The sequence below is a fragment of the Caenorhabditis elegans genome, chromosome IV, assembly GCF_000002985.6.
Source record: "Caenorhabditis elegans chromosome IV".
Lineage (NCBI taxonomy): Eukaryota > Metazoa > Nematoda > Chromadorea > Rhabditida > Rhabditidae > Caenorhabditis > Caenorhabditis elegans.
The window spans coordinates 5,476,679-5,491,622 of record NC_003282.8 but is presented as its reverse complement, the minus strand read 5'-3'; the positions used below and the strand labels follow the sequence as shown (position 1 = coordinate 5,491,622).

The 14,944-nt window shown below is 35.8% G+C and overlaps 6 protein-coding genes, 6 non-coding genes and 1 pseudogene across 13 annotated transcripts; 5 read left to right on the top strand and 8 right to left on the bottom strand.

Moving 5' to 3' along the window:
- Positions 1–468: 468 nt before the first annotated feature.
- On the top strand, positions 469–1,138 carry B0273.115 (Chitotriosidase-1). The gene is made up of 3 exons (NM_001268343.2): positions 469–577; positions 658–785; positions 896–1,138. The coding sequence occupies exons 1-3, from the start codon at positions 495–497 to the stop codon at positions 1,066–1,068; spliced, it is 384 nt and encodes a 127-aa protein (NP_001255272.1). The 5' UTR covers positions 469–494; the 3' UTR covers positions 1,069–1,138.
- A 162-nt stretch (positions 1,139–1,300) lies between these two features.
- Positions 1,301–4,910, bottom strand: puf-7 (Pumilio domain-containing protein 7). The gene is made up of 4 exons (NM_068419.7): positions 4,771–4,910; positions 4,242–4,700; positions 2,924–3,576; positions 1,301–1,891 (listed from the first exon to the last, which is right to left on the bottom strand). The coding sequence occupies exons 1-4, from the start codon at positions 4,873–4,875 to the stop codon at positions 1,651–1,653; spliced, it is 1,458 nt and encodes a 485-aa protein (NP_500820.1). The 5' UTR covers positions 4,876–4,910; the 3' UTR covers positions 1,301–1,650.
- Positions 4,911–5,364: 454 nt separating this feature from the next.
- Positions 5,365–7,584, top strand: snpc-3.1 (snRNA-activating protein complex subunit 3). Its single transcript, NM_068418.6, has 6 exons — positions 5,365–5,477; positions 5,531–5,665; positions 5,719–6,348; positions 6,596–6,763; positions 7,012–7,107; positions 7,250–7,584. The coding sequence occupies exons 1-6, from the start codon at positions 5,413–5,415 to the stop codon at positions 7,431–7,433; spliced, it is 1,278 nt and encodes a 425-aa protein (NP_500819.1). The 5' UTR covers positions 5,365–5,412; the 3' UTR covers positions 7,434–7,584.
- On the bottom strand, positions 7,570–8,600 carry T11F8.5 (IMV membrane protein; the record flags this gene model as incomplete). The annotated part of the gene is made up of 3 exons (NM_001038342.4): positions 7,570–8,106; positions 8,259–8,362; positions 8,478–8,600. 3 exons carry the CDS (start codon positions 8,598–8,600, stop codon positions 8,013–8,015), a joined length of 321 nt encoding a protein of 106 aa, NP_001033431.1. The 3' UTR covers positions 7,570–8,012.
- A 328-nt stretch (positions 8,601–8,928) lies between these two features.
- On the bottom strand, positions 8,929–8,949 carry 21ur-1993. The gene has a single exon (NR_054067.1).
- A 235-nt stretch (positions 8,950–9,184) lies between these two features.
- 21ur-10606 lies at positions 9,185–9,205 on the top strand. The gene has a single exon (NR_054066.1).
- An 86-nt stretch (positions 9,206–9,291) lies between these two features.
- On the top strand, positions 9,292–11,065 carry T11F8.12 (Chitin-binding type-2 domain-containing protein). The gene is made up of 3 exons (NM_001307321.3): positions 9,292–9,485; positions 10,286–10,390; positions 10,880–11,065. The coding sequence occupies exons 1-3, from the start codon at positions 9,326–9,328 to the stop codon at positions 11,014–11,016; spliced, it is 402 nt and encodes a 133-aa protein (NP_001294250.1). The 5' UTR covers positions 9,292–9,325; the 3' UTR covers positions 11,017–11,065.
- 21ur-369 lies at positions 10,576–10,596 on the bottom strand. Its single transcript, NR_054065.1, has one exon.
- T11F8.1 (Aa_trans domain-containing protein) lies at positions 10,979–12,034 on the bottom strand. Its single transcript, NM_068417.5, has 3 exons — positions 11,664–12,034; positions 11,292–11,615; positions 10,979–11,243 (listed from the first exon to the last, which is right to left on the bottom strand). Exons 1-3 carry the CDS (start codon positions 11,985–11,987, stop codon positions 11,106–11,108), a joined length of 786 nt encoding a protein of 261 aa, NP_500818.1. The 5' UTR covers positions 11,988–12,034; the 3' UTR covers positions 10,979–11,105.
- Positions 12,035–12,129: 95 nt separating this feature from the next.
- Positions 12,130–12,150, bottom strand: 21ur-15555. The gene has a single exon (NR_054064.1).
- Positions 12,151–12,233: 83 nt separating this feature from the next.
- 21ur-14639 lies at positions 12,234–12,254 on the bottom strand. Its single transcript, NR_054063.1, has one exon.
- Positions 12,255–12,284: 30 nt separating this feature from the next.
- On the top strand, positions 12,285–12,305 carry 21ur-7008. The gene has a single exon (NR_054062.1).
- A 609-nt stretch (positions 12,306–12,914) lies between these two features.
- T11F8.2 lies at positions 12,915–14,409 on the bottom strand (annotated as a pseudogene). The gene is made up of 4 exons: positions 14,038–14,409; positions 13,415–13,992; positions 13,040–13,363; positions 12,915–12,992 (listed from the first exon to the last, which is right to left on the bottom strand). Coding segments are annotated over exons 1-4 (1,352 nt in total).
- Between the last annotated feature and the right edge of the window lie 535 nt (positions 14,410–14,944).

Sequence of the window (14,944 nt, the reverse complement as noted above, 5' to 3'; positions counted from 1 at the left end):
CAATAACCCCAAGTGAATCACGTTAAAAATCATAATTCCAATGAAATTTAGGCTATCAAAATGTTCATGATGGTTTCAAAAAGCGGACCATTCGGTGACCATAATCTTCTAGAATTTTTAGGAAAACTAGGCCATTAAGGTTTCTTCCGTGGTCTAGAAATTCTGGAATACTAGGCTGCCAGGGTTTCTAGGCCACATAAGAAAGGCCTAGATACAAAAATTTCAGAACGGTCTAGAAAAGTGGATAACTAGGCCACCAATTTTCTCATCGGAGTTTCAAAAATATATGATTCATGATTTACTTTTTTAAGAGTTTTTTTTTTCAAAAATGCTAAACTTTTGACACTAAAATGTTTCTGAATTTTGGAAAACTTTGAAAATTAAATGTTTAAAAATAATTTTTTTGAAAATCTCTCAATTTTTTTCTTCGATAAGCTCAAAAAAACGCTAAATTTCCACAATTTGCCCAGAATTTAACATGCTTCGTCGATAAAATGTACGATCGGATGCATAGATTCGCGCGGAATCCGTATATAGGAATCGATTTCGACGACAGTCACTTTTTCCCACAATCTTGGTATCGGTAAACGCGCTCTATAGATAAAGTCTCAATGGAGCGGATTTGCATTTTGAAATTTGATATATTTGTCGTTTCAGGAGATGCGAGTTCTCGTCTCATCTTGTCAAATACCAAATTTTTCAATTAGACGGTGCAAATTTCACAAATCAACTTCTTGGACTGCTGTCCGAGCGGGGAGTTGATGAGAATGGAATTAACTTTTTTAGTGAGTCTTAATCAAGTTTGGGTCTCACCGCGAAAACCGTAATTGATTGGGGACAATGGGACCCAAGAGAGCCCAATGGAGCGGAATTGCAACTCCTATGAATTTTCCAGACGGAAGTCTCCATCACCGGACCCCACACAGCACAATGGATTCCGTGGAACGGGCGGCCGTCGAGGAAACTGTTTTGAGCAGTCCGTATTTGTTGCGAAAAATAATTCAAATGTATTATTTTGACTTTTTGCTATTCGGGTATAAGCTTCCTGATATTCCAGTTGAAAATTAGGAAAGTTCTTTATATGTATTTAATTGTTGTTAAATAGTAAAAATCGATAAATTGCTTGAATTTTGATAAATTACGGCCACGTCAATTTTTAGATAACGGGCAAAAAAAAAATATAATTCTTACAAATTGAAAAAAAAAATTTCACAAAAAATAATAACATTTAGTCTGAATGTGTTATAGCTTAGGCTGAGGTTTAGGCTTGGGCAAAAGTTATTTTTTAATTTTCAAGGTTCCTCATTACATACTTTATTTCCGAAATACAAAAAAGGAGTCACAACGAGTCATCAGTGCGTGTTGGTGGGTGGGGTGGGAGATTCTGGTGGCGACCTACAACTCACAAACAAAGATGACAACAGGGAAAATGTACACGTGGAAATATGGTGAAGCTATATGTATATATAATGAATAATGATATGTAAATTTGCATAATACAGGAACAGTACGTGATTGCTGGGGCGAGTAGAAATGTGGGTTATTATCTATCGATTACCATTACACATGAATTACGCTGGATTACGGTTAGAATTTTGTGAAAAAAAAAGTAAAACGCTGGGGCTATAAATCTATAATTGTCGAAGATGCTCAACGAGCCAGGAACGAGGGGAACATTGCGTCAAACTGGGCGGTCAATTCCATTAATGATGGTGCAGCTTGTGCATTGACTGCTGCAGCAGTAGGGACTCCATGCCTCATCACCGAATCGATAATCTTCTTTCCAGATGAGAAACGCTCGAGACGGGAGGCGTGTTGGAGCACACGCTGCTTCATTTTCTCGTACCATCCAGAGTAGAGAAGCAGAATAGCTGGTGGAAGTTCACGTTCTCTGGAAAAAAACAAGATTTTCTCTAGTTGCCTTAACACTTGGATTTAGAATTAGTGAATATTTAAATCAGGGTGGGCGGCAATTTTTTTTCCGGCAAATTCAGCAAATTGCCGATTTGCCGGAAGTTTTTAAAAGGATTTTTAAAAGACGGAACCACTTAAAACTGTGCCTTTTTGAAATTTTCTCCCGATTTCTTTAGATATTTTCATAGATTTTACTGACTTTTCAAAATAAATGTAGGAACATTTATAGGATGCGTACAATTTTGCCGATTAAAATTGAAACTGTGAAATTTTCAGAAAAAATGTGCCGAATCACAAATTTTCAGTTCCGACAATTTGCCGTTTGCCGGAAAAAATTGTCTGCCAAGCCACGTGGAACATTTTTTGAAAAAAAAATCCGCAAATTTACAGAAATTTTGGTACCACGTGGATTTTTTAAAGAACTATTTCCAAATACGTGGAATGTTCAAAAATTTAGGATTTTTCTGGATTTTCGAAAAAAAGTAAAATTTTTTTATGAAGACGAATTTCTGATTTTTTTTTTTCCATTCTCTTATAATACCCAGACGTGAGATATTAAGATTTTTAAAAATACGGTACCCGGGGTCTCGACACGATATATTTCTGTTGAGTTCGAGTAGGTGTGCGCCTTTAAACATCATTTTCACCGATTTTTCATCGTTTTTCGGTACAAATGAATTTTTTAAATTAAAAAATCTCTAAATTGTTAACCAAGGGGAGAGAAAAAACTTTAAACATTTTAAATTACAGTAATATTTGAAGGCGCACTTTTTTCGAATTTAACCAAAAATTGTCGTGTCGAGACCTGGTACCGTATTGTGGTGCGAAAATCATTTAAAAAATTGCGTCGATTTTTGGTTTTTTGTTATTTCAAAAAATGTTCCATTTTTTAAAAAATTAGCTTTTAGATAAAAATAATAGGGTTTTCCTTCTTTTTTTTCCGGCTAAATAATTTTAAAAATCCGTTTTCCGGGATTTTACCACGTTTCATCACAGAAAAAAAACTAACTCTTTGCCAATCAAAGCGGCGGTGCAAATCGAAATCATTTGCTGAACGACATAGTTGCCATACTGGTGGAACAGAAGAATATCCAACGCATCACGGTTCGACTCGACATCCTTCACATATCCACTGAAAATCTCCTCCATCATCTCGTGAAGCAACGCGGGCGGTGCAAACAAGAACGCTCCCTCGATGACGTGCGACGCATACTTGTCCTGTGACATTGAGAGCAAGTTACGGAGCAGGCATTTATCGATGATAGTGTCTCTGTACATTTCCATGATACCCGACGATTTGATGACGTATTGGATGACGTAGTTGGCGAACTCGTTGGAAGACAGCCGGTAGCAGTTGCGGACGATACACGTCATCAGAGAATGCAACAATTGAATACGGAATTTGAAACACGGGAGCTTGGGATTCTCGGCGAGTCTATCGATGACCTGTTGCACGAGACGACATCCATACTTGTCCTGGCACACGGCCATCAGTGAATCTCCTGACGAGAGGAAATGCACGAAAAAGGTCCACATGTCGACTGGAAGTTGCTTGACGACACGTTGAATCACGTGGATCGAGATTTGATCAGTGCACATTGCCGCCAGGTCGAATGTGCTGAGCTCTTGGATGAGCTGGAAGACGTTGGAATGGTCGAATTTCTGAAATTAACAAATTATTGATTTATTACACCTGGAAAGGCCTAAAAAGACCAAAAATAGCCCTAAAAATTTCGAAGAAATGGATTAATTTTAGCTAAAACGTCATTTTTTGCCAACTTTTCTGTGTCGCGATTTTTTAAACCAAAATCGAAAAATTTCGTTTTTCGATATTTTGAACAAACTTCAATTTTTCGGGAGAATATCTTAAAATTTAATTATTTTCCTCTAGGAGCCATTTTGTATGTTTTTTTCATCGACAAAAAATTTTCGTTAATGTGTGCACCTTTAAGTAGTACTGTAACTTTAAACTTTCATTGCTGCGGAATTTTTTTAAATTGATTTTCAATGTTTTTCTACAGTTGTCGTCCAATTTCATGCAATTTGGAAAAAACAGAAGGAAAAAGTGAAACATCGATTTAAAAAAAATTCCGGAGCAATGAAAGTTCGGAGTTACAGTACTCTTTGAAGGCGCACACCTTTTTTGTTTTAACAAAAATTTGTCGTGATGAGACTGGGGACTGTTTTTCGGCGGAAAAATCGCAAAATTTCGGCTAATATCGAAGAAAAATCAATTTCCGACCGCTGCGACACTAGCAAAAAATTGTGATTTTAGCCAAAATTCAGTTATTTTTCGGAATTCCCGTGGCGAGACGTATTTCTCCCACCTGCAGAGCCAACTGCACAACTCGACATGCGAATTTATCCTTGCACATGGCCAAAAGCCCTCCGTCGATCATTTGACGAAGCAATTCCCGCTGCTCGGCCGGTGTTGCGAGCTCGACGAGCTTCTGAACGATGAAATTGCCATTTCGACTGTGGCAGAGCCCCACGAAGAGCGTCGTGGATTCGGTGAACTTCTCGAAGACGGCTTTACGAATCTGATCTTCGGAATCCAGTGGATAGTTGGCCTCCAAGAACTTTACGCCCGATGGATCGATTGCGAAATCGATGAGCTGCCCGTTGAGCAGCACATCTTCGAGCGAAATGAAAATCGGAGCCACTGGTGCTGGGGTCTCAGCGTCGGAAGATCCCGATCCACTGTTGAAGATGTAGCTGTCCGAGTCGGAGGAGGTGGTGTTGCTTCCGTGGCGGTAGGGAAGAAGCTTGACCGGCGGCTTTGGATTCTGGAAATTCGAATTTTAAATTTTTATTATATTTTTTATTTAAATTAGAAGTTTTAATGCAATATTCTACCTTGTTCTTGTGAGTTTTGTTCGACAAAAGCGAGAAATCCGGGTCGAAATCGAACGACGCGCCGAGCATGTTGTACGAGTCCGTGCTTCTACGATTCGGGGTCATTTAGACAGAAATGAATGAATACAGGTTAGTAGACGCTGAAAAATTTTGGAAATTAGGATTTTCAACGGAAAAAAGAGTGAGAATGAGGGGAAAACATGTAAATTTCAACGAAAATCGCGAAATTACCGCGCATCAAAATTCAAAATTGAATTTTTCGCGGCGGCCCGGGTTACGGTGATTTTTAAAGGCGCATGGTTGTTTTGAGTAAGGTCTTGACGCGAAATTTAAAATTATTGAACATTTTCATTTTATTTTTACATTTTTGAAGAAAAAAATGATTAAAATTCGATTTTTTAGGAGAAATTAAACATTTTCACAAAAATTGCAAGAAATCGCTCGCCAAAATTCGAAAATGAAGAATTTGGCGGTGCTCATGGATTACGGTGGATTTAAAGGCACATGGCTGTTTTGTATTAGGTTTCACCACGAAACTTGGAGTTTTTGATAGTTTGCTTCCCATGTTGGAATTTATTTTTTTAATTTTCGCTCGATTTTCACACTTTTTAACTCATTTGCACTCAATTTTTTTGCAGAAAAATGTCAATGGACATTGTTATGAAGTCAGATGAGCAACCGTTCATCTCTGCGCCTGTATGCTTTAAGTAAGCTCCAATTTTTGTTATTCTGGCCTAAAATTATTTTTTTTGATTTCCAGAACGTTCGCATTTTTCGCCAAAGCATCCGCAGAGGAATGCAAACTTCTAGCTTCGGGCTCCAACGCTCGAGAAAGTTTCCAGCAGGCCACGGGGCTCTCGGAGAAGATCACGGAAGACATTTACCGCCAAATTGAGTAGGTTTTTCGATTTTTTTACCCTTAAAAACTACTATTTTTCTATTTTCCAGCGTCTCCCACATTTCGTCGATGGTCTTCAACAGAGAAATGGACGGTGGCATCGAGAGAAATCGGCTCGGCTCGCAAGCGATTCTGCTCGACGAGAACTCCAGGCGCCGCAATCCACAGTTCAAATCGATCGCGCTCCGCTCTCTCCGCTACGATCACATCGATCATAGAGCGTTGGCAAGGAAATCGCCTCATCTGATGCCTCCGACTTATATCAAAGAGGAAATTATGGATGATGAGCTCGACGAGGTGAAGGAAGAAGAGGTTTCCGTTGGAGAAGCCGCCTTGCCCACGGCAAAAGTCGAACTGAACATGGACCATCCGGAAAAGGACCTGATCATCAGCACTTCCGTGTATCTCGGCTACACCCGTACCCTTCAATACCACGAGATTCGCCTCGGACGTTTGATGAAGGTCACGGATCGGCTCGAGCTCACCGGAGATCACACGCTTCGCGATCTGAAAAACGCGTTCTCGTGCCCCATCGATTTCTCGTTTTCCGACGATTTTAGCGAGAAAAAGCCGTCGTTCAAGGATATGGCGAAAAATAAGTGGCCGTCGTCGATGTTCTTCATTCATGACACGTTTTATATCGACTCGAACACTGGCGACCAGTTTGTGGATCCGTCGATGTGAGCAAGGGTGCCGGCTAAAAGTTTTTCAGTGTTTTTTGAGCGAAAAGGAACAACTTTTTTCTGAAAAATATTGATTTTTCGTTAGTCTTCAGAAAAAATGATTTTTTACGCCGCAAAATCGGGAAAAAACAAAAGAAAACTGAAAATTAAGACATTTCCGTTGATAAAAACGAATTTTTTGGTTTTTTTTTTCAGAAATATATTATTTTTTTTCTCTATTTCAACAAAAAACCCAAATTTTCAGCACAATCCGAACTTGGGCCAAAAAGTTCGACTACATCGGTCCGATGCACGTGAAACAGATGTCGGAGACGAGGATCGGGGATCTCATTTGTCGGCTCGGTCAGCCATACGTCTACATTCATCAAGGCGTCTGCGAGCACCTCATCGTCTTCAATGACTTGTGCCTGAGGTACGGAAATTCTGGAAAAATCGAAAATTTTGATTTTAAAAAAACTCAAATGTGTTCTTTTTTTTTCTAAAAATTTTTTTTCAAATTGTTTATAAAAAACACTAAAAAATATGTTTTTATCAATTATTTAAACAAAATTTATATTTTTCGATTATCAAAATTGTTTTTTTTTTCAAATAAAATACCCCGAAAAATATATATTTTTTAATTTTTTTTTCTATTTTTTGTGAAAAATATTTTTTTTGCAGAGATGAATCCCACACAAACGTCGAATTTCCACGCCGCCTCGTCGAACGGAATTTCAGAAGAATTGCATGTGACACGTGCAAGGAGGCGTCGGCGCAGTGAGTTGTAGCATTTAGAAATTCGGAATTTTTTGTGAAACCGCCGAAAAATATAGTTTTTATCGGAGTTCGAATTTTCGAAAAAAAAATCCAAAGAGAATCGGTTAACGCAAAAATCATCAATTAAATCCAATTTTTTCAGCTGGATGATCGTCGACCACGACAATCTGCTTCCCAACTCGCCAGGCTATCTGTGCTCTTCGTGCTACAAGGAGTTCTGTTTCGACGTGAACGGCAACAAAGTGTGCCAGTTTAAGGCCGTACCGTATTGCGATCGAAAGGACATTGGCGACGGACGCCAATTCTTCACCGAGCTCGACCTTTAGAGAGCGAGATTTAAAAGTCTGTATCATTTTTTGTTGTTTTTTTTAAATGTTTTTCGATTTGATTGTTTAATTACCGATTTTTGGCCTGTAACTGTATTTGTTGAAATTTGAAATTTCTTTTTTTTAAATAAAATTTTTGTTTGCAAAAAAATTTATCCAATAAATAAACGGAATATATCGATTATATGGCAAGTAGGGGGAAACGGACGGGAAAATGATTATTTACAGAAAGGGCGCGCACCAGAGGTTTCTCGGGGGAGCCCCGAGGCGGGTGGCGGAGCTTGGCTCAAAATCTGTCGGAAAAATAGGTGAAATGAGAGAAGAGGTAACCTAGAAAGTGAGATGAGAAATTCGGAAGAATTTTGAACAATTTGAAAAATCGATAATGTTGAATTTTAAAATTAAATTTTATTGATTTTTTGAAAATCGATTATATTGTTGATTATTGATTAAAAAATCACTAGAATCAATAAATCTGATTTGGAAAAATAAAAAAAATCGATTTTTTATAATCATAAAAATCAATTTTCAAAATCCAAAAAAATCGATATTTAAGAAATTGGAAAAAAAATTGATAAATCAATACATAGGTGAGCTCGTCTCGTCGATTTGTGTTTTTGTGATTGGTCCCGGCTGCTTTTGAGATGGTCTAGGCGTTGTTCCGTATGACATTCTGGAAATTTTTTTGTGAGGCCATGACACGCCCTAATTAATAATTTTAAATAATTTTCTGGATAAAAAAATCGATTTTTCCACTTTTCGAGTGAATCGAAAATTAAAAAAAAACATTCAAAATTGTTCAGGGTCTCGCCACGAAAAACTCACAAATGCACGTTATGCGGAGTGTCGTCGGATTCCGGTGTGTTGCTACGGATCGTGTCGTCCATGCTCAGCTTCATCGTCGATTGACGTCGCCGTTTTGTGGTGATCTGAGCGAGATTTATTGATTTTTAAAGGCGCATGACCTAGAAAACACAACACTTCGGCCACGGACTTTGGCGGCCGAGTTTTCTAGGCCATGCTGCGGCATTTAAAGGCACATACCATGATAATCGCCAATCCGAAAATGATGACCAATGCGAAAGTGATGATTACAATCATCAGCGATGATAAGGAATATGATGAAGTTTGCGTGGAAATAGAATTGATGTACGCTTGTGACGTCATTCCTGAAAATTATGGATTTTTTTTGGAAAAAATCAATAATTACTTACCGTCAACAGTAACACGCAACTGCCTCCTAACTGCATGGTTTAAGAAAAGCTCCAGCGGTTGAATTTAACTGCAACATCTGAAAAGAGCATCTCTATTGCTCAATAATTTCGTCTTTTTGAATTTGAAACTATGCTGTTAGATTCTGAGAGCTTAAGATCAGCATGGTGTTGTTTCATTATTGAAACTATGCTGTTAGATTTTAAGTAATTGAAATCAATGTGGTGTTGTCTAGAATTCAAATCTCAAAACTTCAGATGACATGCTTCTTCCCCCTTCTAACTGGTGTAGTTTCATGATTGGAGCGTACATCAGTAAAATTATAAAAATTATAAAAACGGATAGAAACAGTGAACTTTTTGTTTACGTAACGTTAACTGAAGTTTAATTCTATTAGATACATGTATACAGTGTATTTTGTTTATTCAATGTGTTTTTTTCCAAAAATGAATCACTCCTCAAACTTTTGTACCAGACATTTCTAATTTCACTTTTGTTTCAATATCTACTTTTATTTTCCCGTGTTTTATCTCGAATATTTCAAAAACTCTCATCAAAATCTCCTTTCCATCCCCATGTTTACAGCTGAATAAATATTCATTGTCATCCCTTTATCCGTCCTTTTTTCCTTCCGTTCTCCCGTCATTTTCAGTTGTCAAATAAACTGACAGAAACTAGCCATGAAACTCAATTTTCGCACCTTTTTACTATTTTTCACTGTATTTTTGAAATGTAGCTTGACTCAATTGGTATCTCAACAAGAGGTACTGGGAGTTCAAGGGCAGGGAAGGTTTCCCTATATTTGTGGATCTGATCCATTTCGATTTTATTCGGAATTTCGTGAGTTATAACTGTTCCATATTTCACACTAAAAAATGGGGAATTTTTATACATCTACAGTGTAATTTTTAGCTTTATATAACAAAATTCTAAATCCGATTATTATGAAATTCCAAATTTTTCTCAATAATAAAAGTGGACTTTTTAATGTATACACAGTGTAAATTAGCTTGATTCCAGTTACTTTCAGGGTTAATGGCTTTCGCTTTTTTTAGAAAGTTTGCACTTTCAAAACTACCCACCAAAAAAATGTTGAAGACAAATGAATTTCTCAAATCACCAACATTCATATTTTCTTTGAATGCTAGTCAGATCGAACGTATGTAGAAATGTTTAAGTAACATTCTTGAAACATACTTAAGAAATTAAATGTTTTTAATTTAACTTGAATTATTTTGATTTTTTTGTTTTTAAATTGGGCAAAAAACTGAATTTCAACAAAATGATATCACTAGAAAATGTATTTCTTTTTTATATGGTAGTTCGAAAATTACAAAAATATGGCAAAGTTTGCAAAAAATTTTTTTTTTTCCAAGATAGAGATTTTCAGCGGGTAGGTGCACCTAACGACTAAAAACGTGCGTCGATTCAAAAAAAAAAGAAAAAAATTGTTTATAATTAAAGAAAATTTGCTTTCCAGCCGATATTGAAACCAAATCGCAAAATTTGAGATTGTAATAAAAATTTACTTTTTTCCAAAATTTTGAACCATATTGAACCGAAGTAGAAAAACTTGGCTTTTTTGATTCACTTTGAACATTAAATACAAACTCGGCCTTTAAATAAGTATCATATTTTAGCATGCAACATGTACCCAGTGTGTATAAATGGTGGATTCAAGATCAATGTTGGATGTAATTCCGATTATCAGTGTACTCCATACAGTGCAAGCGCAGTTTGCGTTAGTGAGTAGACTTATTTTCAGATACCAAAATTATGTCTTCGTTTTCTTATTACGGAAAACGTATTGTTATTCTGGAATAAAAACTGACAGTAAAAAATTATCTGTTTCATGTCACTGTTAAATTGAGTAGATGAAACTGTCTACCACTGCGAGTGGCTAACTCAAGCAAACTAATTTTATAAAATTCATGAACAGAACAGTGCCTTATCATTTTATCTAAGATTCTTAATTTTCTAATAAAAAATGATTCATATGTAGATAAAGATAAAATGATTAATAGATAAAATGATAAGGCACTGTTCTGTTCATGAATTTTATAAAATTAGTTTGCTTGAGTTAGCCACTCGCAGTGGTAGAAAGTATCATCTACTCAACTTAACAGAGGGATGAAACATAAATTTTAGACTAATTGTAAGAATTAAGAGAACTAAGACTGCCGCGAGCTGGCTTTCAAATCTTGTAAAAATTCAATAACCAGAACTAATTTCAGATAATTGTTGCTGCACAGTTCCACGCATCGTTGGCCCTGATATCACTACAACCAGAAGATTTTTTGATAATTCTATGAACTATGTTTTGAATCCATTCTATTTTGTTACAGTTTTTATTTTCTTTCTATTATTTTAATTGAATGATTTATCAAAATGTCTAACAAATGAACGGGTTTATTTTGAAAGATTTCTTGTATTAAAATTCAAGAGAGACTGTATTTTTTTTCAGTTTTGCTTGTATGAAAAAAAGAAGCATTTAAAAAATTGTATGAATTTGTAGAATGTTTTAGAGATTTTTATTTTCAAATGTAAAAATTGCCAAAAGTACACGGAAGTGGTATTGGTTGACTTGGTATTTGACTCCTGAAAAAGATAAGATTTATTGAAATGAAACAACTAAGCAACACAAACCATTGGTTTGATATTCTCGATCGGCTCAACAAGCTCAATTTCTCCTCTCATGACTGCCGAATGTGTTCGAATATTGAGCGCAATCGCTGGTAGGTAGTAAATCGCTGGCAACCAAATCTTCAGCATACGATCATAATTTCCACTGTACATCGACATTCCGAGCACTCCAAAGGGAACAATTCCAACTGAAGAGTACAAAATTGAATTATGTAGCCATCCATCATAGCATTTCATTTCACGACACATCGGTTGCATTTTCCAAATGAACGCAAAATAAAACATGGCAGTTGTCACGTTGCTTACGAAGAATGCGAAGTATGTTGTCTGAAAATTGAAATTCTGATTAGTGAATGAAAATAGTTTACAACTTACCAATGGAGAATTTTGGAAATTATAGAAAATTAACAGTGCCAGAAGATTGTTTTGAAAAATTCCATAAGTTCCAATTCTGTAGTGCCATTTGAAATTCCCCAATTCTCCAGTTTCATCCGATCTGTCGCCGAATTTGTACGATTTGGCGAATCCAATAAGTAGACCAAGAACCATAATTGTAAAAATAATCAAGTATAGATTAAATCTGTGCCATTCATCGGATAGATCAAATACTTCGTACTCGTAGAATAGAATAACAGCAAGAATTGTAGCAGGAATATTGAAACATTGAACATATCCCGGATATTTGTGAATTTTATCCATTTCGAACGATGAAAATGGATAAAAGTGGCAAAAAAATGAGATTGTTAGAGTTTCATCTGATGAAATCGCGTGAGTGAGTTATAAAATTGAAGTTCACGCGCTGTAGATCAAATTTTTTCGCAAGACATCAGAAGAATATTTTCACAGTTTAGAAAATTTTTTAATGATTTTTCTATTATATTTGGCTTCAAAAAGGTGTGCTGAAACAATAAAAAACTTATCATTATAGACTAAATTTGTTCAAAATTTTGCTGTTTCGTATTTTAATTAAATTTTGACTATATTTTTACACAATGTTAAACAATCAGAAAAACGGTAAAATTAACAATTTTGGTCAAGAAATAAAGCAGCTGATACAAAATGAAAAACTCAACGAAAATTTTGATATTTTTTAAAAAATATTTTCATATAAAAAATAAATAAATCAAAATTTCAAACATTAATTTTTGTGAAACAGCTTTTCTCTACAAAAAGGCATTAAAATTTTTTTTCGAAATTAAAAAACTGACAGTTATGTCATTGTGGTGACAAAATTACTCAATTGTAGATCACGCGCGGCAGCGAGTGCATCAAACTCTTTCATGAAAAATTAGAAACAAGGTCTGCCCTTTTTTGGCAAAATCTGTGAAGTGATTAAACTGTAGATCCCGAGCGACATTGAGTAAATCAAAATGTTGCAGGAAGGAGATTTTTATGGAATTTCTAGACTACAGAAATTAATCACATTCACGTTATCGAGCTCCATACACTAGTATTAAGTTTAAATTTTCTGGCAGAATACGACGCTTTCGAATATCCGTGAAACAGAGAAACTGATTGAAGTTCGTGAAATCAACTTTTTGTATGACTGCACTTAGATGGAACATTAATTTATAGAAACGTTAAAGTAATCGATAATAATTTACACAGAGAAAACGTGATTTATAACTAATTCCGAATATGAATCATTGAGGTTTTGATCCATTTTGCATGTGCATCCTGATACATTAATTTGACATTTGCCTCCTAAAATATTCATGTGATTATTAAATTTACAAAGCAGAATGACAAACCATTGGACGGATATTCTCGATCGGTTTAACAAGCTCAATTTCTCCTCTCAAAACTGCCCAGTATGTTTTGTAATTAAGAAGAATTGCTGGTATGTAGTAGAGAGCAGGTACCCAATCCTTCAACACGTAGGTATAATCTCCAGCGTACATTGCTACACAGAGCACTCCGATTGGCACAAGGAACATGTGAAACCACGATCCACAAACATTTTTCCATCCATCATTGCATTGCATGTTACGGCACAATGGTTCCATCTCGTGAATGAACAAGAAATAAACCAAAGCAGTCAGCACATTGCAAACGAAAAACGCGAAGTACGTCGTCTGAACTTCAACACTTAGGACAACAATGAAAAACAATCAGTTACAACTTACCATTGGTGACCTCTGGAAATTATAAAAGCATAGCAGAGCCATAAAACTGAGAAAACTGATTGTATGCGTTCCCTTCATGTAACTCCATTTGAAATCTTCTAAATCTCCTCTTTCACATGTCGATTCGAAGCCCCATCGGCGCGATTTGGCGATTACAAAAAGGGAACCGTAGAGAACAATTGTCGGAAAATCCCGAATAGAGTATATCTGTGCCATTCATCGGTAAGGTCAAATACTTCGTATTCGTAGAATTTCAAGTTTAATTTGTTTAATTTGTCCGCAAGTTTAATTTGTCCGTCACTGGCTGCCAAGTATGTTTTGTAATTGAGAAAAAGTGATGGGAAGTAGAAGAATGCAGCTAACCACACCTTCAACACGTGACCATACTCTGTATTCATGTAAATTGAGACACCGAGAACTCCAATTGGAGTGAGCATCCAAAGACCCCACGCATCGAAAACATCCTTCCATCCATGCCTGCACTTCATCTCACGACATAATGATTGCACTCCCCAAATGTACTTGAAATAGAGCCCGGCAGTTAATGAATTGGAAATGAAGAACGCGAAGTAGGAGACCTGTAATTAAACAATGTATTTTGAAACTAAAAGTTTACAACTTACCAATGGGCTCCTTTGAAAATAGTAAAAAGATAATAATGCCAACAAATTCAGATGAGACATTCCATAAGACCCAATGATGTAGTTTCGTTTGATTTTTCCCAGATTTCCAGTTTCCGTCACTGATCCGTTCGATTTGCTCAATGCAATAAATACCAGCATAAGAATACAAAAAGTATAAATCGCGAACACAGTGTTGTTGTCCCATACATCAGACATATCAACTAACTCGTATTCGTAGAGTAGAATAGCAGTAAGAATAGTAATAGGAATATTAAAACATTGGACATATCCCGGATATTTATGAATTTCATTCATTTCGAACGATGAAAATAAATAAAAAACAGAAAAACAGTCAGAACCGAGGACTGCCATTTTATCTTGAGTTTGCAAAAGAGGGTAATCAAATTAGAAATCACGCGCGACAACAAGTAGATCAAAACTATTTTGTATATCAAAATTATTTACTCCATTGGCAATTGGTAAGACAGAGTAGATCAAAAAGTTGTTTTCTAACAAAACTGCAGAAAATTATCGATTTAGCATATTTGCAAGAGAAACGATTTAAGACACACATATGTAGAGAGATTAATTAAGATTTGAAAAACGTGAATGCATAATAATATGAATTGAATTATGATTATAAAGTGGTGGAGCCTGTAATACACAAGTATGGTGCAGAACTTTAGTTTTGAGAAGTTAATTTTTTTTATTAGCCTACTGATTGTATTATCAACTTTATTGGCCGATTTAACCGTATTTTAGCCCTCAAAGAATTTGTTCACATGTAGTGTTGTAATGGAATTCGCAGAGTAGTAGGAAAATAAAATTTGAAAACCACTTTTGAAGTTATCTTTAGTGAACTGTTTCAAACAAATATTTAATACTTTTTATTCAGAAAAGTTTCAAA